At 38.9% G+C, this 27564-nt stretch overlaps 1 protein-coding gene across 3 annotated transcripts in view; it reads left to right on the forward strand.

The window, feature by feature from the left end:
- Positions 1-19611, forward strand: part of TECPR2 (tectonin beta-propeller repeat containing 2) — a 43079-nt gene extending 23468 nt beyond the window's left edge. For all 3 annotated transcript variants that reach the window (XM_054275477.1, XM_054275479.1, XM_054275478.1), the window contains 5 exons: positions 832-1065; positions 4564-4712; positions 15826-15967; positions 16956-17105; positions 17367-19611. In XM_054275477.1, the coding sequence (XP_054131452.1) occupies positions 832-1065; positions 4564-4712; positions 15826-15967; positions 16956-17105; positions 17367-17524 (833 nt within the window). In that variant the 3' untranslated portion in view covers positions 17525-19611. The remainder of the gene's footprint in view (positions 1-831; positions 1066-4563; positions 4713-15825; positions 15968-16955; positions 17106-17366) is intronic.
- Positions 19612-27564: the final 7953 nt, after the last annotated feature.

Raw genomic sequence — 27564 nt, forward strand, 5'->3', positions numbered from 1 at the left:
GTATAATATCTGATTTTTAAACAGAGTGGAATTGATGGTGTAAGTAATTAAATATCCTGAACTACTTCAGGTATTGGTTGTCTTTTCTGTTTGCAGGGATCTATAGTAGTTGAAGTAGGGTGGAAGTATATCTGTAAAACTATTGGAGATTATAATAATGTATTATTCAGTCTCACCTTTGGTGTGGAGTGGCATCCAACAGGGAAATGAGTGGTCCTCAGGAGTAGCAACTTCCTAAACTGCCAAAGCATGAATTGCCAGAATTTGTAGTTGGAAGTTTCAGAGCATGCTTTGCTGAAATGCCTGTAAGTAACCAAGTGCTTCTCCTGTCAGAGCAGTTACTGCAGCAAAATTGCCCATTATTGGTAAAAGTGAGACTCTGTCAGGGAATTGAGCTGCTGGTTACAGTAGTTAGCAATTGCATTATCTAAGTACACTGGCTTTAGTGGCAAAAATGTGGTTTAGAGCTGAAAAAGAATGCTGCTTTTCAAAGGCTATTATTGAGGATATAAAAGAGCAAAAGAATAAAGAGAGGTGGATAGTGCACTGTTACATGTGTCTTCTCCCGATTAGTTCCTTCAAATGAAACATTTCTTTAAATGAGATCACTTGCTACTTCCTTTATTTGAGAAATGGAGTATTTAAGTGCCTAAATTAGGGCTGAGGATGTGTATTTGTACTTCAAAGCCTTACCCTGTGAGCATAGCCAAGAAGCTTTAGTTTTGCCTTCAAATGTACAGATAATTTTTTTTTTTTCAGAAAAAGTAGATGTGTAAGCTTTCTCAGAGTGGATTAGGAATTATTTTAATAACAGAAGTGTCCTTTCCATAGGAAGCTTTCTGTGGCTGTGCCAAAGCAACAAGGATCTGTTTTGTGTCAGTGATCAGAATCCTCATTTTCGTCCTTCTACGGTGCAGCTGCCACCGGAGGCTGAAATGGTGCACTACTCTGCCTGCCAGGATGCCATCTGGGCCTTGGATAGTCTTGGGCAGATATTTATCAGAACACTTTCCTCCAGCTGCCCAACAGGGATGCATTGGACAAAACTGGATCTCTCCCAACTAGGTAGGACATTTTTAGTGAGTAGATTGTCTCTTAAGCACACCATATTTTCCACAAGTCACTCAGTTTACTGATGTGGAATATAACATTTACTGGCAGGTGATTGTAAAATATCAGGAACAGATGTGGCTTTCAAAGAATGTTCTGTTTAGCCCTTTCCTGGAGACAAAGAGATTCCTGTTTGCAAGGTACTTTAGTGCATCTTGTGTTGGTCAGTCTGAAGTGGCTCGGCCTGACACAGTGCTGTGCAGGGGCTCCAGCAGCTCTATCTAGGCTGGCTCTTGTATCTCAGTGCAGCCATAGTCTCCTGATCTAGGGCACAAACTTCTGAAATTTATGGTAAAACACATTTTTAGCTTCTGCCAAGGAAGAATTATGCTCCAAGAGTTGAATCATTCATGAGCGATGCAGCTGATAGCACTCATGTTGAGATTTATAGTGATGTAAACATTCAGCATAGTGCTTAGAATGTGATGCTGGTTAACTGCTCTTTTCATTTGCTCAGGTGCTTGACCATGATTTGATCATTGAAATGTAATCACAGTTTGGAGTTTGGCTCTGGGGTAATCAAGTTATTTGCCACCTTCATAAGCAGTATTCTCATCAGATTTATTTGTTTAATAGTCTGACTGTTAGAACATTCTTATATTTGTGCTCATCTGCACACCTCTTTTGGGTGAAGAGAAAGGAAATTGAGACTGTGCACCATTCTCTCACCATTTTAAAAATAATTTGCAATTTTTCCATTTTTAATGGCAGTGTTCATGACTGGTCTGATAACAGACAAGTTTTAACTTAAGGTTTAAGGAAAGGCAGACACAGCTGGCAGAGTTTAAGCCTCATGTACAATTTTACTGTATAGTTTATAATATTTAATGGAAAAAATATAAACTGTGTCTTTTAAAATTAACTTGTTTTTCAGTTGTACACCAGTTATTTTTCAGACCTGATTATTTGGTTCCAAATCACCATACTTTAAACACTGATGCCTTTTACTGACCTACAGGATAAATTTGGCCACTTTGTCCTTCCCATGTTTCTTAGTGCAGTTTGAAACTCTTCTCATGAACCACTGCTTTCTAGCAGTTTAGACAGTAATTGTTTAACTGAAAAAATAAGTAACTTGTAGTCATTGTCTGAAAATCTCAAAAGAATTCGTACAGGAAATCAGTGTAATTGGTGTTAGCTGCCTGTAATACCTGGCCTGTGAACTTCAGCAGTTCAGAAATTCAGCCTTTACATTCAGCTGTTCTGTCAGCTCTGGCACATGGTGGTGGCATAGTAGAGATTTGAGGTCAGGAAATACTCAAACACTCCTCTGTACCTGTCACTGTGGGTTAGCACTGAAATGTGAAAATGTTTTAGGCATTTTTTCTCCATTTAATTGCATGTGGTACATCACAGCATGACAAGTGCATATCCATGGCTATAATAGAAAAGCCTTTATTTGTTCTAATGGGGCTGAAGAAATGGGAGAGCTATTGTTGTTGTGTCAAGTGTATGTTTAAGTTTACTCCAGAAGCATGAGGACTGTGACTGCAGAGGGCAGGCAGGGTGGGAACAACTTTCCGTAAAGTGCAGTTCAGAATTCTGTATGGAAGTGATGGGATTTACGAGCATTAGGTTGAAATATTCTTATTATGTTGGTAGTATCTTGCCTTTTGCAATATGTTCTGGGAGTAGCACCCAGTAGATTATTTTGATTAGCATTCCACTATCACTACTAAGGTTTCTAAACACAGTAGAATGACCTTTAGGTTTTAACAATAAACAATGCTGCTGGTTCATGCTACTTGCTCTAAAACAGTTGGTGAGTGTGGTTAACATGACCTTGTCCCAAGATACAAATGGTAGGTGGGAGGAGGGAGAAACCTCAAAACATTTACATAAGGGCTGTGTTTTTGAATATCAAATTGTACTGTAGACGTAAATAATACCAGCTCTGCTGGGTAGGTGATATGTGATTCCATCTTTGAGTGCTTGATGCTTGTCTGGATCAGAACACTTGGACAGCTGAGGTATCATATGACAAAGCCTTTGAGGCATACTTTATTAGAAGGAATAGCAAGGTTTTAGCTAAGATTTTGGCTTTGCAGCTCCAAGTCAAGTCTCTGCCTACAAAAGAAAATTGCTACAGATGTTCTCATCTCAAGCAGTTGAAGTTTTTGTTTGTCATTTTGATTTTTATATGAAGCTGTCTGGTTAAAAGAAATTTTTGGGTGAGATAGATTGATTTCTATTCCTGTGATCCAGAAAATTAAATAATTCTGGTTAATGAGACCTGCTCACCACAGATAATTAAAAGATAAAGCTATGTTGTGCTGTTGTTTCCTGTTCTTTTCCCCAGCAAGCCCTTACAATTTGGAATATTGCATTCTGCAGCAATAAATACTTTGAACTTGCACTCTGTGGGATAAAATTCCAAGCCTCTCTTTAAGGAATGCTGTGTCTGATGCACTTTACAAGGAGTTGTTGCCAAATTTCACATCCCTGAAAACAGAGCTGTTACCAAGAATGGGATATCCCAAGCAGCCCTGGCATGTTCAGTCAACCAGCAAGGCCTATTTTTAGAGCCTTTAGTTTGGAGTCTGACCAGAGCATTCCTTCTGTAGTGGATCTGTACTGCTTGGGTCCCACTTTCTTTGGAACTTGTTTTCCATGACTTAGCTTTGTTTTTTCCAACATGGGGTGAAAAAAGAAAATCAAATGTTAGATACATTACGTCATGTGGCTATTTTAAAGTTATTTTGAAAGAGTAAGAGTTTCGGTAGACAGTTAACTGGCAGTTCTTTTTAGTCTAAAATACCAGGTTTGCATCTCTACTGTCTTTGCAGGAATTTAGACTAAACCCAAACACAGACCACATCAAAATTCCAACACACACTTTTTTGGCAGCTTTATTTTGATGGTGGTGACAGGGTTAAAATACTGCTGCACATTTGAGATTGGTGTAATAAATATGTACAGTGGTGAATATAAATCCATTTGAAAATGAGTTCCTTTATTTACAGATGTGACACTGGTATGTTAACCCATATGCTCTCATATTTTTGAAATGCTGCTGCTGTTAGGAATGTTCTTTGCTGAGTGTATTATCAGATTGACACCTTTAAAAGTCTCCAGGCATGGCCAGCTACAGACAAGAGTTCACATTAGGTCATGTGAAAGTTTGTCTAGGCACTGATAACAGTTGTCATGGAATGGTTCCCTGCTTGAATTTGGTTATTGGATCAGAGTATTTGTAATGTGCTTTAGAAATTGCACTCTCCTATGACTAAAACATTTAGATTTAGAGGAGAAATTTCTCACATATGTACTACCTGTTGGTTTTGTTCATTGTATCCAGCAATTTTTTTTTATTCTCCCACAAGTTGTATTAACTTCTAATCATTTTTATGTGACTTAAGCTCGTTTAATACAACAAAGTCTAAATACAAGTTGTGATTGTTAGCTGCATTTGAAAGGAAAATGCCAGGTTGCTGATAATCTCTTTGTTATTAGGTGGTGTAAAGCTGATCAGCTTGACCTGTGGAAATCAGCATGTTTGGGCCTGTGACACCAATGGTGGCATTTATTTCCGTGTGGGAACTCAACCTCTTAACCCAAGTTTGATGCTTCCAGCCTGGATAATGATTGAGCCACCCATACAGGTAAAATGTTGATTGTAATCCTTTGTAACCCAGTGGTTTAGCTCTATGCTTAACAATAAAACAGTAATTTTAGAATTCATGGGAAACAGTAGAGCCAGGTTTTATAGTATAGAATTGAGCTATGCTGAGAACCCTCTGTGTGCTAAGCAAGGCTGGATGGACAAACAGCACAGAGCAGAGGGTGTGGGAAGGCTCTGCTCAAGTGGCATGGGGCTGAATGCCTGCCTCCCTCTTCCTTTATCCCCATCCTTGTGAGTCTGGGATGCTTGTTAGGGTGCTGGGCCTGAATTCGTGACTTTTCTGGTCATGTAGTGCTTTGTAAGCATGCAGTACAATTGCAGCTCTTTTCTGTTGTTACCAGAATGGGAGAACTTTATATCCTTTCTACCTGCCAGCTGGGAGGGTCAGAGCTGAAAGAAGCCACCTAAAGTCACCTGGAAGCATCTTTGGAAAATACAGAAAACTGACAAAATCTGTTTCTCCAGTGTCTGTTTGTTGTTTGGTTTTTGGTTGTTTTCTTTTTAAATCCCTCTTTAACCACAGTGCTTGCTTTCATTGCTGCTCTAATACTTTGCAAGTTAATCTGTGAAATGGGAGTAATTTCTGTTGTGGGTTGGGACTGCTGTAATGGAGCTGACCGCTGACTACTGATTTAATTCTTTACTCCTTGGCACAAAATGGCTTGAACTGAACTGTCTGCTGGTCTACCCCAGTAACACTGGATGTGTTTGCATACTTGATGGACATTCTGTGATGTTGCAGCATTTCTCTTAAAGATTTTGAAATGTGTGATACTTTCAAAAGTAGACATTAAGAAATAGAAGTAAATCTGTGGCAGTGGAGTTGCAATCATTTATTTGGTTTTTACATCATTTGCTTTTAGTTCTGCTTATCTCTCATCAGCCAGTTGTTGGTTCATGTGTATCTCAGGGTGTAACAGCAAAGAAGGGCAGGGGAACAGGGAAATGAAAGCTGCAGATATGCATCCCATCAATTAGCACAGTACTGGTTAGATGACTAATTCTGTACATTTTGTAATGTGGTTCTGGAGAAATGGTACCTTGTTTTGCAGGATAGCAAGGCAGACTGATAAATAGGCGCCAGTATCAGTTGCAGAAAGGACTTGGTTCCAGAGCTTGTTCTTGGTGTGCTGCAAGTGTGTCTTGGTGATGTAACACCTTGTCCCTGCTAGCAAGGGGGCAGGGCAGCAGCAAGATGAAACTGAAGGTGTCAGTGATGATGTCTCCCATAGAGGCAGTATTCTTAAAAAAAAGAAAGAGGAAGAAACATTTCATTTAAACTGAATTTGCCAAGAGACAGAGAATTAAACTTGTGTACTATCTTCTTACCAAAGGTCTATCCAGGAGAATAGTCCAAAAAGCTGTTTCTCTATGTGATACTATTTTCTCTGTACCAAGTGATTCTCTACTCCTCCACTGAAGTAGATTAAATTACTCAATACAAAGGTGTTTACAAGAATTGGGATTTGCTGGGGCTCATGATTTGGCAGTGACTTCCTTAAGTAGAAAGTGGACAAGGTTGAAAATCAAATTATTTCCCATAATCTTATCAACAAAGCTGGATGATGTTGCCTTCCAAAAATTATAACCTTCTGATACCTAGAGCAGTGTCATTCCTTTTTCTGTTATCTTGCCAACTCCTGACATGGCAAATTTAATGGATCAATATGAAGAGGCAAGAATTCAAACATTGCTTGCAGAGATGATGAACACTCATGGGTTACATGCTTGTTTTGAGACAATTCCAGCATTTTAGAACAAGTCATTAAATGAGCAGCCATTCATGCTTTTGCAGAGGCTTAATGCAAAATGAGAAAATATGTAAACTTTAAAAGTATTTCCAAATACATCATGATGTCTGAAGAGTGAACTATTAAGTGAACAATATTTGCTTATTAGGATCACCTTACTGTTCTGCCCCTTAATTGACTTTGACACAGTTCATGCTGCTTTGCTCTTATGTTCAGAACAACAGGAATACTGTAAGAAGTATTTGTGAATGATTCAGCCATTTTCTGTTTGAAGAAGGAAATCAAAACTGCTTTTCACTTGCTTCAAGTACAGGAACACTCTCAAATAACGTAATTTAAAACCAGCTATGGATATTTCATTCCCTAGTAAATGTCAGAGCCAATATGACTTGGCTGTCCCAGATCTCATGACTCAGGAGCAGCTTGGGAGCAGCTGCAGATTCTGCTTTTATGGTGTCACTTCTCCTTAAAGCAGTGCTGCAGTTGCACAGCATTCATCTTTGCAGAACTTCACAAAGGTATTCAGAGACTGCAGCTTTGATGAGATTTTACTCATGCTAAAATGACTGAATATAATTTCAGTCTTTGACTTTGTGATGCTGTATTTTTTTCTTAAAACAAGGCTAAACCCATTCTCATTTGTACCTCTTCTCTCTGTACCTCCTTACTGAAGCATCTCTTGAGATGAAGAAAACATTATTTGTTCTCTGTCGTCCTTCTTTTTTATTTTATCCAGTACTTCAGAAGTGGTTGGTAACATCATTAGAGTATCTTGAGCAGTAGTAGTTTATATATAGCTGGTTTCTGTGATTCATCAATTTGGTTCTGCAGTCTTAGAAGTAAAATAATTATGTAGTTAAGCTGCTTTTTGAAAGCTGTTTCAAGGACATTGACAAAACAAATCAAAATGCTTTGATGAAATTATTTTAGACCAGGAAATGGAAAATGTTTTTCCACTCTGTTGTTAACATGCAGGACAGAACTATCATCTGTTGCAACATGTCTCAAAATACACCCATATTTTTTACATACATAAAAATTTAATCTGAAAAAACCAGGAAATCTAAATATTATTTATATAGATAATATAGAGTATTTTTTATATGTTTGTATCTTTATTAGGATTTAATGCCTTTCCAATATCTGGCCTAAAGGAAAAATAACTAAAAATAAAATAGAAAATCAGTACAGACTGTAAGACTAATTTAGATGATTAAAGGGTAGAGCTTGATCAAAAGGTGAAAGTCTTTAAATTGCTTTCAAAGGTTCCCCCCAAGTTGAACTGTTTGAAAATAATTCTTTGAACATTTCAGCTTTGATTTCTGGTACCTTCTGAAAAAGATCCTGAGACAAAATCTGATCTTGGGAAACTCTTGCTTCCCACAGTTTAAAAACTGGCCTTAAAACCTTCTCAGATTTACATCAAGGCATCTATCAGATAAACAACTTTATCTGACCAAATTAAAGGAAACAGAACAAATATTTGTAATGAGTGACTAATCATCTAGTCATTGTAAATAATCAGTCTTACTTTAAAAATAGATTGAGACATTTTATTGTCACTTCTTTAATTGCTGCTCTTTGTTAATTTGTAACCAAATTTCATAGAGAATAGAATTGAAAAAGTGATACTATTAAATCCAGAGGTCTGTTTAAATAGTCTCATAGCTTGTCTGAGCTACAAAGTACAAGAGATTTGTTTAGGGAAACATTTGGTTGCTGGATAAAGCTTTAGATGATCATTTGTAGTTCTCGGCAGACGAGCACTGCTTGACTTAGTTTGCCATAAAAGTGTCACCTGCATTTTGTGTGCTTCAAGTTAGAGAAACTTTTGATTTACTGCTCTTCCCATAAACAGCCTGGTAATTGTGTCACTGTACTTTAAACTTGATGTCATAGGCAAGAGAAATTCTTATAGGTAGTAGAAGTTCTTATTGATGTAGGAGGAGCTCTTTTTTTCTTGCACAGAGACTTCCAAAAAATAAATTAAGGCTTTTCATGCTTTCACAATCATTCAAAAATTATTAAAACTATGAAGCAAATGGTAGTGTAAAAATGCCATTTAAATCTAGGCAAATTATCTGTAATTCTGAAAAATCACTACAGGATAGATTTAAGTTCTTTTCAATACCTCACATTGAACATATGTCTAGAAAAGGTAAGGAGCTGGTTGTGCCTTACAGATGAGTGTTGACTTGTTAGAAATGGTTATCATCATCTTTCTTTTGTTTCCTTTATTTAGATAAAATTCTACTTACCTTACAGAACACTTATTTTGGATCTGGGGACTTTGTTCTGCATCTGCCTTGCTTTTGCATTTCTCAGTGAGATTTCTGTTGTTATTAAGGCCGGTTCTGCATTAAGTGATACTTAGAGGAGGAAGTGGTGAGCAGTCCTCAAGATCAGATTTTGCCATTAAGCTGAAATGCAGGAAGGGTTTGTTTGAAATGATCTTCAAGAATTGAATATTTTGAGGGGAAGGAAATTTTTCCGTTGAAAATGCTTTATAGTTTTTACTTCAGAATCATCATCTACTTCTCAACCATCCTTGTAATGGAAGTGTCTGTTCTTTCCAATGCAGTATCCACATGCCTGTTCTTTCCAAGTGCAGTAGTTTTCACTAGCACAGACCAGTTTGCATTTCTCAGCCATTGCACAGACATCTGAGTTACCATGAGTTCTGCTTTGGAGTGCTAAGATGACATTCAGAGGAAGTATCTTTAATTAACCAAAGTCTGCATAGGTTGGAGGAGTAATACAGTCATTAGGCCTGGTTCTTTCTAGACCAGACTAACTGTAGTCTGTTGTTCTGTGTATCTGCACTCATGTGAGGCCTCTGAAGACGTTAATAGGGAAATGATTTTCCTGGAGGACTGCACTTTTCAAGATGATGTAGAGAAAAGCTTTTTGGCAGTAGTAAGAGCAGCTGTCTCAAGGTGGGTTGCAAATAAGTACAGGAGATCAAAGCTTCTGCAGCTGTGCCTTTTGTTTAGCTGATTTAGAATGCCATAATGTTTAAGTTCAAGTCTGTGCTATTCTTCACAGGCATGCCTATCTTAAGTAATTGTAAGTTACATAAAAGGTGCTTTTAGAGGCTGAAAAAAATACAATTTCAGCATTTGTTCTGGAGTTGCCTCATGCTGATTCCATTGCTGAGTGTAGTGCTTATTATCTTCCTCCTTGTTGCTAGTTAAGAAAACTGCTGTCTCTGTATTTCAGTGTACTTTGCTGCTTTGGAGTTTTAGCCCTCTGATGTTGTTTTAGGGCCCAGCTATCGCCGTGTTCAGAAAAGCGGCGCGTGGCCTGGCCTGGGAGATAACAATTGTTATCAGCACCAGAAGCTTCAGGTCACAGAAAGTGCCCAGTGAGCAGTACAGCCAGAAAATTCAGTGGGCAGTCCTCCTGTGTCCTTCTAAAATGTGATCTCCAGGTGGTGCATTTGCTTTTTGACAAGACTGGCTTATATTTAAAACAACAATTGTGAGAAGAACCTTCAGTTGAGAGAACCTTCAGTTTTCATACTTCAATTTGGTCATTATTTGGAACTTCCTCATACCTGCAAACTCTTCCAATATTCCCATATTTTCGTTAGTTAACACAGAATTAGATATTTAATTATTCTTCAGAGAGATGAAGAATTATATTTAACATTCAGCGAGGCAAATAAAGTAACCACAACTATCATTAAGTTTTGACAGTTTTTCAGAGTTATTCTATTCAAAAATAAAAGCACCATGGTGTAAAAATTCATGGGTAGAGGATGATCATCATGATTTAGCAGGTATGAGCTGTGGTAGCACAGAGTAAGGAGACACCCTGGGATATCTGCTGGACATCAGACCCTTTGACCTTGAATTAGGAGCTTGAAGACCTTTCCCTGTAATCCCCCAAAAACGCTTTCTTTCCCTGATAAGGTATTTAAGTTTCAAAAACTAAAGAGGGGCACTTCGTAGGCATAGGCTGCCTCAGAGGGTGTTTCACTGATGCTCATTAAAAGTGTATTTATAAGAAAATAAAACCTTGGTTACTCAGGTTTGCTTATACAAGGTTTTTATTACCTAGTGTTAAATTATGTTTTGTTTCCTGGGAATTTGCACTTAGTGTTTACTTAACCCACATTTCTGTAAATAATTAATTCTTATTTTCCTAACAGTTCACTTCTTCAATATGTTATTAAAAATACCTGTAGGAGTAATTACAGAGGGCTTATCTCCTACATTGCAGTTTATAATCTTAGTTATAAAACAGTGTGACCAGAATACAGTTGGGCAAACCTGAGTAGGCCTGGAGTTTGTATGATCTCTAAAGTGGTTACATGAAATTTAAATTATTTATTTATTTAATTGCTTCTAAGGAACAGTTGTATTAAGTATTTTTAAAGTATTTTATGGTTCTGTTGAGAACATTTTGAGTAGTTGCATGGGTTTGGTTTGATCTTTTCTATGATTTGATACCATGTGTTGCCTTTTTCATGTTTCTGCAAGGAAAAATGTTGGAATAAAAAACTTAGAGCTAACAGAAGGGGAGAGGTCAAGGGATTTCCTCCTTGGCTTTGCTTTATCTTCCAGATTGTGCTAGTCATAGGCAGCACAGTAGATACCTGCTTTGTTGGAAATACCCAGCTAAGGCCTTTTCCTTTTATCCAGTGAGGGCAGAAAGTGGGGCAAAGGGTCCTATTGCTGTTCTGAGGCTTCTGAGGAAAATAATGCTCCAGTTTTACAGACAATAAATAGTTATGGCTTTCTGGCAATTTAATGCCAGCTTTCCTGAAGAACATGTGGCATCAAGGAAGGCCAAACATAGATTCATCTTTCCTACTCCTGTGTAATGCCTTGAACTTCTCTGCAGAGAAAAAAGCAGCACTTAATTTAGCAAGCTAATGCTGAAAGAGCTTTATAACCTTCATTCAAATGGACCTCAGAAAATAAATGCAAATAAGCCTTTATTAGGGGAGAGTCTCTCTAAGTTGCATTCTTTGTTTGTTATCCTCATTAGGAGGGTCTGAATGCTGTTAGTCATGAAAATAGATTAGTCTGATGCACTCATGATACTCAAGAGTGTGAGAAGTATCCCTGATGTGACCTTCTGACAGCCTGGCCTGGACCAGCTGAAGGTGTTTCTGCTTTGTCTTTGGAAGGAGAGGAGAACATTGGTGCTGAATGGAGCCACCAACCTGTTACAAAAAGGATTGGGCTTGGCCAGACTGATAATGTTCTGTTTAGTCTTCCTTATCCTGCATATTTGCAGCAGAACAGAGATAATGGAGGTTTGCTGGTACATGGACTCTGTGCTCCTGAAAAGTGACGTGGAAAATGTTCTGGTGCCTTTTCTGTGTGTGTGTGCTTGTCCTTTCTTGCTTGACAGGGAACTTTAACCATTTGGGTTCAGCTGTGACCAATAAGAGAAAACTTTTGAGTAGTATGTAGGGGAGACTGGGTGGAGAAATGTGTTTGTTTTTACTTTGGATTTAGTTTGATGCTATTACTAATAAGTCAAATTTTTACACTGAAGTTTACTTCTCTGTGGTTTGCAAAAGAGAGGAAGTAACTTGCACAGAATTATAAAGCTGATGGACAACTTGGTAACTTAAATATGTTTAGCATAGGCATTATTTCCTGATATCATTTAACCATTTGCCAGTTATGTGATTCCTTCAAGTTTATTTCATTTTATCAACCCTGTTTTCACAACAGACATGGAGCAAGCTGGTTTTCTTTGTTTTTATTTGTAGCAGAGAACAGATATATCCATAGCTCTCAGTATATTGCTTTAATGTTGAAAAGTACATAGTTGATAGTGTTACAGTCCATTTTCCTGGTGGAAATTCTTCATATCAAAAGACAGGGGGTGACTGGGGTGTTTGCAGGATGGGGAATCTGCATTCAGATCTGACTGGCTAAAACAAACTTGTGAGATTTTTAGAGTTTAGAAATGTTTGGCACCCCAAGTAATAGAAAAACAATGTTCTGCATTTTTTTATCAAACAGCACTGGATCCATGAATAATCCATCACAGGTTGATCTCTCACAGTGCTGATCATATTGTGGATAAATGTATAAACAGAGTTTGGTGTATCAGAGCAGGAAGGCTGAGAGACTGATGCCAGGTTCTTTAAAATTCCAGATTCTCCAGTAAATTACAAATAGGACATGTTTCACAGTCAAGGTATATAAATCTCATGAATGCTGTTGGAAGTTAAACCAGCTGAGTAAAGGCTATGCTGAAATAATTTATCAATTTTCATGGTTATCAGTCTCTAAAATGTTATCAGCAGATTTATGAATTTGCAGAGATATCTCTTTAGTGCTGTGAGAGAACTCTATTTAACCTTTAGCTGCAGCTGTAGAGATTTTCTTGTTATATAACTTATAAAATACTTAGAGCATGCTTATGGTAATTAAAACTTAGTGAAATTTGGATATATCTGAGATAATAACAGCAAGATTGTTCTAAGAAAATAGCTCATTATGTCAAGAAAATTTAAAATTCATTTTATCCACCTTACTGTGGTGGCCATGAGAGTGGCTTCTTGTTGTAGATGCGTAAAAAATAATCCAGAAGTCAAACCTTTGCAACAGGCTCTAAGAATTGCCTGTATTTGTTTCCTAACAGATTTCCTGGTTTGTGCCAAAAGCTGCTGTATATAATGATGGCACTCTGTGTCCTGTCAGTTGTGTCCTTTCCTGGCTGTTCCACAGCAGAAAGCTGAGGGTAGAGGAATTGCCTGGATCCTTTGCAGTAGTAGTCAGAAGATTGTTTTATTGATATGAGGTTATCAAAAAGAGCTGAGCAGCCTGAAGAAGGAAGAGAAGCTGGAAGTGAAACCCAGAGAGGGAGGGAAGCTGAAGGATGAAGTGAGCTCACTTAGAAAAGCAAGGAATGAGAGGACTATTTGGCCAAGCTTTTAAACACATTTTGAATTTGATGATTGGCATTTGTGTCTTAGATGTGTTGGTGGTGCAGAATAGAGCAGAAGCAATTGCTTTGATTACACTTGAACCTGCAGTGGTGTCAGGAGCAATTTAGCTGAGATTCATACAACTCCTTTTGTGGCTCTCCCTTTGGGTGTTTCCTCTGCTTTTCTTAGTTTCCACTACCTCTAAATCTGTAATAATGCAGAGGCTTAGGTAGCAGGTTTAAACAGTAAGTGGTTTTGGATGGAAATACTGCTCCAGCTCTTTCTCAGAGGATTCTCTTCTAGACAAATGACAGTAGAAGAGAGGCTTGGGATCCTGCCATGTGAGAGTGGGGAGCAAGGTGCACAAATCTCAACAGCTCAGCAACAAAATTCCACCAAGGTGTCAGGCACAGACCCTGGGACAGACCCTGGCTGGAACATGAAGTGTATTGCAGAGCACAGACAGACACACTGCCAGTCTGTGGTGTGAAGGCCATGGGGGAAAGGTGACAGAAAGTCCTAAATCTGGGAAAGAGGTGACTCTTTAGAAGAATGTGGTAAGAAGGAGATAAGTGGATTTTTAAAAATGAAACAGAAAAAGAAAGATGAAAGGCAAAGGTCTCCTGTTCATGCAGTACTCCAGCCTGCACAAGCTGATAACTGCCCAGCAACCTTGTGTGAAAACTTGGGACTGCAGGAGCAGGAGTGTGGGGAGGGATGTGATGGAGCAGGGAGCTGCCCTGGAGGGAGGCACTGCCCATGGGACAGGGGGAGTGAGGGCCAAGGGGGCTGCAGAAAGAAGCAAATGGAAAATGGAGGGGAGAAATGGAAACTGGGCCAGGAGCAAGGATCACTTCCAGCAAAGGGGCAGAAATCCAAATGGGAAAATCGTGTGGGGTTTTGGGGTGTTTTGTTTTTAGTGTGGTTTGGGCATTTGATGGGTTAATTTTGGATATGTTTGGAAGTTTTTTGGTGTGGTTTGTTGTTTTGGGGGTGGGTTGGTTTTTTTTGTTGATTGAGATTTTTGTTCAAGACAGTAGTTTAATACCAATCTGAAAGTAGCTAAGCAGGTGGTGTTCTATGTAGTCAGTGCTTTTCAAGGCAATTAGTGGCTTTACTTTTAACTGTTCAAACTGCAGCCACTTGTGAATTTACTGTGACCACAAGTAAACACTTGTCAAGGCTCTACCAGTCTCAAGCTTCCAAAGGACAAATACCTAATGAGAGGAAAAACATGAGAAGATAGTCTGTCAGGGGCCTTGAAACCTGAATAGACAGGATTGATTTGGTGATGCAAGTCAGATTTGGTTGTAGCTTGGTCAGGCCCAAGTCAGCACCAAAGTTTTAAAAGCAGAACCAAAGCAGGTAACTGTTATGTACACAGAAAGCCCATCTGGGACTGGGCTGTGTGCTTGTGTATACATGCAGATCATGCTTCTGTATCCCTTGGTTTATACATACAGAGAGCTACTTGCTCTTCTATTTAGTACTCTGGAATTTCAGCTTATGCCCATGAGGCTAAAGCAGGAAATGCAGTGATGCTTTGTGAGGAGATGATGTACTTCAGACATCATACTGTCTTCTGCAGTGCCTTTACTAGGCTGGTGTGGAGAAAAACTTTTTTTTCTTTAACAACCATGTTTTATTCAAAGTCCATGTTTTGCAGGATATTTGCAATCATCCAACCTGATTGGATGGCAGGTTTTGCTACAAAGTCATGATGTTACATCAGTGCCGCTGATTTTGAACAGTAGTTAAGGCAAATCTCTGTAGAAGCAGGTGGAGTGAGGACATGCCTGGGAGCAGAATGGGAAGTGTGCTTCACTTGTGTTTGCCTACAGTGGGTAGTGGTGTGGATCCTCTCCTGCAGGTGAGGTGCTGCAGCACTGCAGTGCTCTGCAGTGAGTTCCATGGGTGTATTCCTGTGGAATGGAGTACAGGAAAGAAGGCAGATCATAATTTAATTGCAAAGAAGAGACATTCAGACTGTAGAAATGTACTGCTTTAGAATATGCTTAGAAATAAAGTGCAGATTTATTAATGTTAAAAAAACTTTCTGTCAGGCAAGAGGAACATACTGCATTTTGTGCATTTCCTTGGAAGAGCTCCTTCTTCCAACTTGAAGTTCAAACTGTATCTGATTGGAATAGCAGTGGTTAAGTAAATACTAACACTATTAGACTTGAATACTGAACTTTAAATATTAATATCACTATGAGTAATGATACATTCATTCATGTTCCTTTTGCACTTACAAAGGGCTAAAGTTCTTGGAAAATGGATAATTGTGTACAATAACACATAAAATATCAGATACATGTCCCCCTGTTTTTAGTATCTGGTAAATATTTTACCGCTCTTGTGTACTTCTGTGAAAAACAAATGCTACAATAGTACAAAGATACAGTAGTACAAAGTTTAAATACTATGCTTAATTTTTATAGCCAGTAGGAATCAACTTGGTCAGCATTCATTCAAGTCCAAATGATCAGATGTTGTGGGCAATTGATAGCAAATGGAATGTCCATGTACGAGTTGGAATTACAGATGAAATGCCTGTAGGCACTGACTGGGAACATGTACCAGGTAAAAATTAATGCATCAGTTCCTTGTTGCTTCTGCCATTTTCTCAGTGGTTTTGTTTCATTCAGGTTTTTTTTTTTTTCTTGTTGCTTTTTAAATTAGATAGTAATGCTTAATTTTTTTTTTCAATCAAGTGTTTGATGAGGGTTATTTTTTGAAGAGGACCTTGGTTTTACTTAAAAACACTGAGTAGTTAACTGGGAGAAATAAGATTTTTTAAATGAATTTATGATGTGTTATTTCAGGCTGCTGCCACTCAATTAGTAAGTGGTACAGTTCCCTTTCAATTAAAACTAAAGCAGAATTCCGAAGCAGTAGGGAGACTGTTTTGCTGGGGGGTTTTGTATTTAATTATGATATCACATGAGGTTTCTTACCTAGATGTGGGTAACAAAAACCTTACACTATTTCTCACATCTTTCTACTAATCCTCTGTGCTGGATATGTTGTGGATTAGGTAATTACACTTTTGCCTTGCACTAAATTTTATTAGTTTCCTTCTAAATAAGTGTGCATTGATGCTATCAGCTTTTTAAAGACTTGTCACTGCATTAACTCATGACACTTAGTTGCAGAGTACTCTTGTGAAGAGAGGGCAAGAGTCCACAATGTCTGTAATATTAACCATTTTTAGACAAATTAAGATTGTAATTGTTGGCTTATTCCCCATGTGGTAGTCACATACAGTGGGGGCTCCAAAAGCATGTTATGAAGGTCCTCTAATTGGATGTTGCTTGTGGCTGTGGCCAGATAACAAATTATATCCATGTTGGGATAACCCTTATGGCCAATAGATGCAGGGAGTGCTAAGTCTGCAGTTAAAAACCTTTTTTTGTTCATGTACTTCATGTAAGAGTGTCTAAAAACTATTATAGTCTTGATAGTAAGAATATATAAAAAGTATTATAGTCTGCTCTCAGAGTACTTTCTGCAAGTGTATTTGGAGTGCAGGACAGCCTGGTTCTTCCCTGCTCATGTCCAATCCCTGCAGGTTTGCAGGCCTGCCAGCTGGCTCTGAGTGCCAGGACGGTGTGGGCGCGCTGCCCCAATGGAGACGTCGCTCGCCGCTACGGCGTCACCGACAAGAACCCTGCAGGAGACTACTGGAAAAAGATTCCTGGGAATGTCTCACGTTTAACAGGCAAGTTGGTTCTGCATGGCAGTGTGTCCAAAACGTTGGGATGTCTGCTTTGAGTCTGCTTTGAGCTCTACCTGATGGTGCTCAAGCTGGCCATGTGCAGGGAGAGCCGCACGCACTGTGTTTCACCAAGGGTGTTTTTGTCACATTAGTAAAAACCTTCTCTGGCTATAATTGGGAAAACAGATCCAAATATTATTTATTCAGTCTTTAGAATTGGAAGCTGCTACTGTAATTAAAAGATGGATAATTTATGCTTTGCAGTGACCCCTCTAGATGAACTGTGGGCGATCAGTACTTCTGGATCTCTGCTCCAGCGCCTCACTAAGACCTTTAGCCATTCCCCTAGTTTGCAGAAAAATAATGACACCTCTGTTCTGCTTCACCCTGATGATCTGGAAGATGAATGGGAAGTGATATGAAGTCTGTCAAGCTTGTGAAGCAGTGAAAAAAACAGGAGGACAGAATTTCTGTAATGTATGTACAGAATATTGGATCTAAAAGCCACTCATATTGGACCTGTGATATTAGCACTTTTGTACTGGAAAACTGACCTGTTAAATAGCCCCAAGCTGTGAGTTCTAATGTTTGTTACATAATCTTTTGGGAGACTCTTTAGGTGTGGCATACTGCAATTGTTATACCGTACTGCTGTAAAAGCTCCTTTGGAAATATAACTTTTAAGTTAACCTTACTAGCAATGAAAGTGAATACTTCACAACAGCATGCAACTAATGTACTGATTTTGAGAAGGAATTATGTTGCATTAAATATTTCTCTACAGTGGAAACATCAAGCATTTCTCAATTTCTTCTTGTATTTGGAACTCCATACCATACTGATGGGATTACTCCTTGACTCTTGTACATATATTTAGAATTATTTTTCTTTGCAGCATGGAAGAAAATATGGTGAAGTATTTCTTAGTAAGATCTGAGAATATAATGATTACTCAGTATTGTTAGAATGAATTTAATTTGATCCATTTCCATATAAATAATTGTGAGGCTGTACTAACCTTCCATTTCCAGAAATTTTGTTCATAATTTGGCTTCATTCACAAGGTAGAGGTTTGGATTACATCTAATATCAGGGGGACTTTTGCCCATTTCCATAACCATCAGGAAGCTGACAAGAGTTTTGGGGGTGAGTCCCAGTTTGGAATAAGAAGAGGTCGCTTGTTGAGTTTGTAGTACAAAGCAGGAATGTACAAGGCAGCTTTTCATAATTCCTGTTGTGCTGTATTTGTGCCTCCAGCCAGTGCTTTAACATTTGGACTCATATTGTTTTGAGTGCCAAACTTAAATTTGTTAAGAATAAAATGATAATTGATAGAATTACCTATCTATCCCATTTAAAATCATGATATTGTGAGAAAATACTTAACAATATTCTGATTTTTAGCTATGTTAGCTAAATTTTGAAGTGTCTTATAATTAACAGATGTTGCAACAGGAATATGTGATGAACTGGGAAATAACCTAAGTTAATCATTGCAGTTTATTTTTCTTTATACTAAATCTTCTTGGAAAGATACCTCATCTTTTTTAAGCAATAGAACTATAGATGAGAGAACCTGAGTTCAGTGTGTAGGCGGAGGAGTTATTTTGTGTTTGTTCTAAGCTTATAAATCATCAGAATGTTTTAAGCAGCTGCTAACCAATACTGTAAAAGAGCCAGCTTCAGGAAAGGCCAAGAGTTGAAAAGTGGGGATGTTTCTGTTTTCAGAACTTAACACAAATGGAGAAGGATGTGTTTTCTTTTTAACCTCTGTTCTCTTTCAGAATAGTTCATGCGTGTACTGCATTAAACTTGGAACAAACATGGTGCAAGGTGAGAATGTGAATTGGGGGAGAGAGAAGTTATGTTGTTTTTTTTTTTTTTTAGTAGCACTTGTGGCATTGGCTTACAGTTCTCAGTTGAATCTCAGTCCTACAGGAAGAACAGATTTAATTCCCTTTTACAGATTGTTTGCTTCTTTGCCGTCTCATCTCTATACAGAGATTACCCCAGAGGGATTCTTTTAGCCTGTCTGGAAGTGGATGGTAATGGAATCAGCTTGTGAAGTAACCCAGTCTGTTTTATGCAAGCCTAGCTTGGTGTCTTGAGGACCCCAAAGAAGCTGAAATTCAGCTTAAAAGCATCTTGTGGCAACTCCTGAGTCAATCACTTTGGAGAAAGGACATGAGAAAGAGCAACTTCTCTGTGCCCTCCAAGCACCAGATGCTCAAGTACAATGGCATTATTTAATAGTGACACTTTTGTATTACATTTTTCAAAGTCATCTTAGTAATGGTTGAGCTTGCTAGTTGTTTATTTACTGTATAATACTGTTCCTTGCTATGGTCGTTAATATTCTATTGGTGTCAAGAGCTCTTACAGACTACTTTTTAGGGTAGTTTCAACAAAATTAGGATGGGGTTTTTTTTACTTTTATTTCTGTATTTAGTTTTTGGTTTTGTTTGTGCTTTAAGACAAAGTGCAATAAATTAGATTTTTAAGAAATAAATTACTGTGGTAAGACTCATCTTTTGTGTGATTTACAAGAGAATTCTCTATGTCTGACAGTCTTTCTGTTGTGAAAGACTGTGCCCTAATGCTGCCCCAGACAACGTGGTAATGACAATGTAAGGACTTGAATACTGTGAAGCTTATTTTATCTACTTTTTTAAATTGTGACAGGGGTGTCAAGCCAGCAAAATCTAAATCATTCAAGCAAAGAGAATTAAACATGTCTCTCCTTTGAATATTAAGCTTGTTGCATCCATATTAAGATAGTATTTCTGTAATAGAAGTAAATAAATTTCTTTCCTTGCATGCTGAACAAAAATTGCATCTGGAATGTTTTATCTGTCAGTGAAAAATATGCATTTGTGGTTCCAGCTAGAAAATGGTGCAGCAGAAAATGGTGATTGTACCACGTGTGCTCTAACTGCACCCTTCCTTGAATTATTCATTATCTGAGGACTTCCTGTGTTTCTGGCGTTTTACTGGAACTGCAGCTGGGGTTTAAGAGAGAACACCTTGGCTTTGCTTCCCAAAAGAGAGAGCTGTTTCCTGGCTGAGTGGGGACCTGGGTAACTTCACACAAGAGAATGTAACAGTGATTAATGAGGCTTCTGACTCTTAAACACACTTCCAGCCCCAGGAATCCTGTTCAGATTCCGATGGCAGTGTCCTTGCTAATTATCATAGCTTTTATCTTGACAGACTGGTTCAGCTGCTTCTCTGACCCCTGCAGGGAAATGGTATTCTCCTTACAGCACTGGCTCCTTGCTGTTGTGCAGGAGTAATCCTGATGTCACAGCTTAAGGAAGATGTCTGTGATGAGTTGTTGTGAAATCAGCTATCATAGACAGATGAGAAACTCCTGGTTTTCTTTGTCTCACAGCAATAAAAATCGATAGGATCATGTTAAATGGTACAGAGAAAGTCTTTCACTAACAAGTGTCAAAGAAAATATTCTAATTCCTTAGGTAAGGTAGTAGAAGTGTTGATGTGAAACAGTGCTACTCTGAGGAAAATTACAGTGAGAAGCATTTAATTGTGAACTGGGTCATTGTCTAAACATAGCTTTATTTGTGCAGTACAAAGTTTCACAAGTCTTCAGCCTCCATTACCTGTTCCAAGAGTGTCTGATGGAATAGACCAGGATCATCCCCCCTTCTTCCCACACATCTGTGAACATCAGAACCTCATAACTCCCCTGCATTACTTTTCAATAGATGGGTTCTGCCAAGCATTTCAAAAGCACTTATGGGTTATTTCAGACTTGTGTGACATTGATTTATTTTTTTGCTTTTCTCTTGCAACTCCCTATACTGAGGGAGCTTTTGCTATTGTTTCAGCCAGTTCTGGGTAGATTTCAAGGAACAAGCTTGATACACCTTTTCAGTAAATGCTGTTCTGAGTATAAAGGCTTGAAATTCAAGTGCTTGTTATGCCTATGGCTTATCCTGGTCAATTAGCAATTAGTGAAGCATAAATTGTTTATGAAGGTATGGAGTTCTCCTCATTACTTTGGTGTAAATTCTCAGGTGTCCAGATTTTACACTAACTGGCCCTGTCTACATCCCATCCCTGCTGTCAGGAGTAGAGAGGTAAGACTGGATTGAGATTTCCAGCTGTATTTCCAGCTGTTATTTCTCTTGCAGCCTTCCTGAAAGCCAAGGTTACATGTTGGAAACAGTATTATGGTGGCAAGTAGCTGGGAAAGACTGATGGATCCTGTGCCAAACAAGGTAGATCACCCTGATTTTTTGATAATGAGTTATTGTAGTTTGCCATCTCACATCAGGACAGAAGAGAACTTGTAATATATAGGACTGGATTTTAATTACTGGAAAGCGAAAGTTGAGTTGCAGTCATTATCTTTTGTGAATTACTACAACCAGAGCTCTACCAATAAAGATTAAAATGTCTGGAAGAATGAAATTATCTCCCTAGTCTGCTATAGCAATATCTGGGTTTATCAGTTATGGATTTCTCACTGCTTGAAATTGAGATGGGAAGTGAGGTTTGGGTTTAGTGCAGAAAATGTTTTAGAATGTTCTGTGGCTGGTATCACACTAGACCTGAGTGAAATTACCATGATGACTCCTTTGGTCTTTGAGTCTACCTGACTTGAAATCTGTTTAAATATATCTATCAAATTGTTGTATTAGCCATAAGGTTAAAATCCTTCTTGGTGCTAGTGGAAGAAGAAAAGCATAGAAAAAGAAAAGATCTGTTCGAGAATCTTTGTGTTCTTATGGATGGTGGACTTTTTATATATGTATATGTACATATATAAAAGCTTTGGTTTCTGTTCTGTAAAAGATGATAACAATGATATTAAAATACCAAAAATGTATTTTAAGGGAAAAATGCCCTTTCCATTTTGGCCCTCAGAAATTGCTTCTAAATACAGGGATTTTTATAGCCTGTGATTCTGATAGAGGAATTGAATAGTACACAGCTGAATTTCACTGAGTGGAGCTGCAGTTATGAATTAATCTTTCAAACATTATTCACTATTTTGATACTGAAGAAACCAGTGACTTGTTTTTCCATTTTAATATACTTTTCTCATAACCTCCACTGAGATACACTTAGAGCAGATAAAGGAAGGAGACTTCCATTTACAACACTTATGTTTTGAATCTCATATCCAGGGAAAATGTACCTAAAGATGTGTACAGAATTTTATTACCATCCTGTACTTACCATCTTGGGTTTGCACTGTGCTTTATTTGTATTCAGTGGACCTGCTGTCTAATCAGTGTGGGAGCCTTTGCTGAGAGCTCTCTGAGGTTAAGGGTGTGCAGAGGTATCTGGTGTATGGGATGGAGAAGTGACACAGGTGTTAACATCTCTTGAAGCATGAAATGAGAATACTCAACAGATGACTCCTTGCTGAGGAGTCATGAGAATACTCAACAGATGACTCCATGCTGCTGTATTTTTCCCTAAATGTGGGCTGGATGAATTTAGCTAAGCTCTGTTGGGTCAGATGGAAGATCAAGTTAACTAGATCTCTCCCAGAAAAAAAAAAAATAAGGCTGGGAGGAAAGTTCCAGGGAAGCCCCCAGCAGAATTCCTGGCACGTGTGCCTCACTGCAGAGCAGGGGGATGTACCACAGAGAATGAATTTGCTTGAGCTGCAGGGGAAAAACTGCAACTGCCAGCAAGAAACCCCACAATCCCTGGTTGTTCTAGGGAACAGACCAGCCAGCTGATCATGGGAAGTGCAAAGTAAGGAGGGTAATTGCTAGAATGACTGAGATTTTACTTGCTCAGCTCCCACGCTTGTCTTGCTAAATCCGTTTTGTGCCTCAACAGATGGTCGAGGGTCTGTTCCCTCTGTGAGCCACACCCAGCACTCCAAATTGGGGACAAAAACATGTGAAGCAATGGACCTGCACTGTGTTCCATGGTGCTGTGGGGAAAGTCAGACCTTTTAAGTTAAGGAGAGCCTGGTAAATGATCAGTGTGAATACTTTGCAATAACATGTTTAGCACTGTTGGTTCTCTTTGTAATTGCTGTAATAATAATGCTGACCTTGTTAAATATTAACATTGATGCCATAGGTACCTGTGTAGGAGATCTGTTGGGCTTCAGGTCTCATTAGCTCATTACTTAAAATGCTGCCAACATGGGGTTGGCAGTTTAAAACAGCTACAAAAAAATCTGAAACCTGTGTTTGTCTCTGCTTGGAATGGATGCACTGGGGAGCTGAATCTCCCTGCTTTTAAGGCCTGCTGATGGCTTTTCATACTGTTCTCTGCTGAGTGGGGAGATCTTTCTCCTGTCCTTTCATGTGTTTACATGCTGCCCATATAGAGCAAATCCTTTGAAGTAAACACAGCGTTGTGTATGGCACCTTCTTTCCTTCCCCCCATCTTGCCATTTCTAATTGCCGTAGGGTGGCAGTTGAGGTCCAGGGATGAAGTGAAGCAGTTCCTTCTACTTTAGCTTGAATTGTAATAAAAACACAGAGTTTAAACCAGCTGGGCTTTGTGTCAACTTAAACCTTGTCCTTAGTCCTCTGCAGTATGTTTTTCACCATTGCTGGCTGCTTACAATGTAGTGACTTCTTAAACCTGATTTTAATAGAAGACTTTTGAGGTGGAAGGGAACAGATATTTGGGTTTTTTTCTTAAATGGGTGAAAGATGCCATATTTTCCCAGATGAGTTTTCAAAGCATACCAAGCAAGGTGAGCTCATCTTTCACTTAAAAGGCCGTGCTTCGTTCAATCCCTGAGTGTCACAATCATGCAACCAGTGATTTCTCAGAGCCACTTTTAGAAGCAGGTTGGCATCTATCTTGCTGTCAGCTTCAGGGACCTTAAGAATAACAATGTTTCTGCAGAACTGTACAGCCAAGAGCTCAGACTTCAGAGTCTCCCTCAGCACATTTGTTCAGGGCAGCATGGGCAGGCTCCTCACCTACACAGGATTCCCTCTCTGGTGAGTCTTGCCAGCCTCTGTGGGGGATAAGAGGAATCTTTTGCAGATCTGGACAAATGGGTGGTTTTTTAGGTCTGTCTCTAAGGATTCTTGTTTTAAGTCTAGGGTTCCCTGCTAGAGCTCCCAAAGTCAGCCAGGGTGGAACACATCAGCACAAGAGACACAAATTGCATCCCTGGTAAGTTGTTATTATAAATATAACTTTCTTCATGCTCTCTCAGGGTGAATTTCATCATATTTCATGCAGTTTTTAGTTTTAAAAGTTAAATATTGAGGGGAGCAGTGCAGCCTGTATTGTATCTACCATCTATGATTATTTTAGGACATTGAGGGACAGTAATTTTCCACAAGCACCCATCTCTGACCTTGAGATGGGTACTTTTAAAATACAGTGTCTAATGGACTCAACAATTAGGCCTCTCACCTAGATGATTTGCAAATTCTTACCCTGTTTGCATTTTGCAGTCAAGATTCTCACTTTTTGTTACTCTCAGTTTTACAAGTACAGCTTGTTCACAGTGAGTAGATTTAAAATAGCTATTCCCAAATTCTTGAGTCAGTTGACCTGGGTCACCACTTAAACTTCCTTGTAGATTTTCCTGCACTTTTTTCATGTAGTTTTTAATAGAAAGCACCACAGAAGTTGTATGCTTCTTTAAACAAATGTGGTCCATCCACTTGGCAGTGCCTGATGAAGCATCTTGGAGAATCTCTGCTCCAGAAACACTGCTGCAGTGGGAATATGAACATTGCTTTCTCCCCAAAAAATAAAAACACAGAGTTTAAATCAGCTGGGTTTTGTGTCATAAAAAATAAAAGAAATCTGAGTTTATTTTTATTAGCACTGATATTGTTGATCACTTGACTTATATTCAGCTTGTTTTCCTAATTAGATTAAGAATATCTGAATTCAGTTCTCATGTAAAGCTCAGGAAATACTGGCCACAGTTATAACCACGCTGACTAGGGGAAAAACAAAACCTTTTTTTTTTACTATTTCGAAAAAAAAATATTTTGTGAAAGCATAGCCAGGCAAGTAGGGAATACTGGAGTGTTTGTCTTTCGTATTTAGTCCTTATTCATGGCAAAGCTTTCACTACAATGGACCCTGGAAAGGCTTCAGGAATATTATTAGTAGGCTTTGCCATATAACATCTCTGGAGGCAACTCTGCTTATGTTCAGCCAAGTAAGATGTTTTTGGAAGCCATCCCAAGCAAGTGATTTTGCAAAACAAGTGGATTTTCTTTCTATAATGTGATAGTCTTTCTTCTTTGGCAGTGACTCGTAAAATTTTAATATGGATGACACTTGGGGAAGGAACTTTTTTTTCCCCCCTCTCTTTATCTCAATGCTTCTGCTGTAGTCCACACAGATAAGGAATATCTTTGGAAGCCATTTTATGCCACTGGTTGGGAAATAGGAGCAAATCTTTTCAAAAGATAGCCAAGTCACAGGAGGCCTGTGGTAGTAGTTTTGGATAATATTTGCAGATTTGTTCCTGGTTTGGGGAGAAGTCTTTTGCATTGCATTGCACAGTGCTGATGTGACTTTGTTTCCCTCTGATATTGGTGTGTTCACATCAAGGTTACTGCAAACAGCTGGAAACACCTGGATTTCAGAAGGGACATTCTGACAAGCCAGTATGAGCAGAGATAATGCTCCTCCTTGGGAAGGGGGGCAGGGATGGGAGTGGAAGAGCCTTGAAAGAACACCTGCCTTAATCTGCGGTTACTAGAGTGAGTAGAAGTAAAATGATGATTTCAGGGAATGTTGAAGAGAGTAATTCTGACCTGTGGAAGATGAATGAGGAAAGAAGAAACAGGCTTAATGTCAGAAAGCAATTCCTTATCATAAGACTTATTAGGTTGTGTTGTCAGGAAATGGTTGCAGTTCCATTCCATAAAGCATTTAACATTGGACAAAGATACCAAACTCTGTAATTATATAAAAGAATAAGAACATCTATTTGTCAGAGCCATTTAATGTTCTGTTGCTTTGCTTGATTCTTTTATGTAGGTGGTATCACCTTGTTTTCACTTCTTTAAGTGCTTTTATGTCCCTCATGTTCTCCTTGCTAGATCTGAATGATGTTAGCAGAAAGTCAGGAATTCTGAAGGTGAAGGATGAGTGCATCTTCCTTGATGTCATTTTCACAGAATCACAGAATAATAATATGAGTTGGAAGAGACCCACAAGGATCACTTAGTCCAGCTCATCAATGAATGGCCTGTACAGTCATTTGGTGCTGTGAACACACAGCAGTTTTGCACATCAGTCCTCCAGCACTTCTCTTATCCATGAGAACATTCAGGGCTTATTGATGGCCTGTGTGAAAGTGTTTTTTATTGTAGAAGAGGCAAAAAAGCAATCCCACCAGCAGGCTCATAACATGTGACATCACCTGTAAGAGATATAATATATCTGGGGATTGAGTTGGTCTTTTTATTTTCAGAATCAGTATGTCACAAACATAAATAAGAAATATTCCTTTGACCACTGATGATTTGACGTTACAACAATATGGGGGACTTGTAAAAGAAAAATGGTTAGACTTGTGTAGTAAATATATTATAGTTAAGCTCTAGGTGCTGGTTCCAATAGTCTTTCTCCACAGAGGTGATCCCTCCACAAGAGGATGCTCATGTGTAGTGTCAGTCTTTGACTTCAGCAGGCCTGAGCTGTCCCTTTTATTTATTACCTGGTCATTTTCCCCAAACCCAGACATCTCATGTGTTTATTGTGGTAAATCAGCAATACACTTATCTTTACCTAAAGGCAGATTAAGAAGGAGAGCAGGCAGACAGGAAAGAGGAATTGAAGGTTTGCTGCTGACAGACTGACACGTCAGGCAGTTCCCAGAGGCCGCTCAGAAAGGAGCAAACCAGAGTGAGGTGAGTGAGGTGAGCCTCACTACCCAGTTCAGCAGGATGTCAGGCACGGAGCTTACACTGAGGGTGTGGGCTTGAGAGTAGCATGATGCATCCATCAGCAACAGGAAAGTGAGCCACAGACCAGGAGAGCTGTGTTTTCCCATTAACCCATAAAGAGCTCTCTCGCAGAGGCTTGGGAGCTGGGAAGGCAGGTAGAAATGCCAGGAGCACTGTGCTAGTTTCATGTTTTGATACCACAAAGGACATGGGTTTTCCTTAGTGTCAGAGCTCAAGACTTGCTGTCACAGGGGGTGCAGCCCTTCTGCCAGCTGAGCTGAAATTCATTGGCTTCGATAGCCAAACTTGCTTTTTTCTTCACAGACAGCAGCTAACAGAGAGAAGTAGGACATCTCTTTCTGCCACACTGAATTTAAGGTCACCTGTGGCCAACATGGGATTGAAACAGCATGTTTGGTATGTGTCCCATGAGCAAGGGTGTGTCCTATAGAGTGAGCTGCACCTGTGTCAGGTTTGGATCTGAGTAAAGCTTCATTGTAGTCTAATTAATAAATAGGGGCTGGTAAGGTCACAGTCCAAAGCAGGGATTTGGTTACATAAATTTCTATGCTTTTGTTTTAATA

This window comes from Melozone crissalis, unplaced genomic scaffold (genome assembly GCF_028551555.1).
Source record: "Melozone crissalis strain CALT ecotype California unplaced genomic scaffold, PUWL_Pcris_2 ptg000018l_1, whole genome shotgun sequence".
In the NCBI taxonomy this organism is placed as follows: domain Eukaryota; kingdom Metazoa; phylum Chordata; class Aves; order Passeriformes; family Passerellidae; genus Melozone; species Melozone crissalis.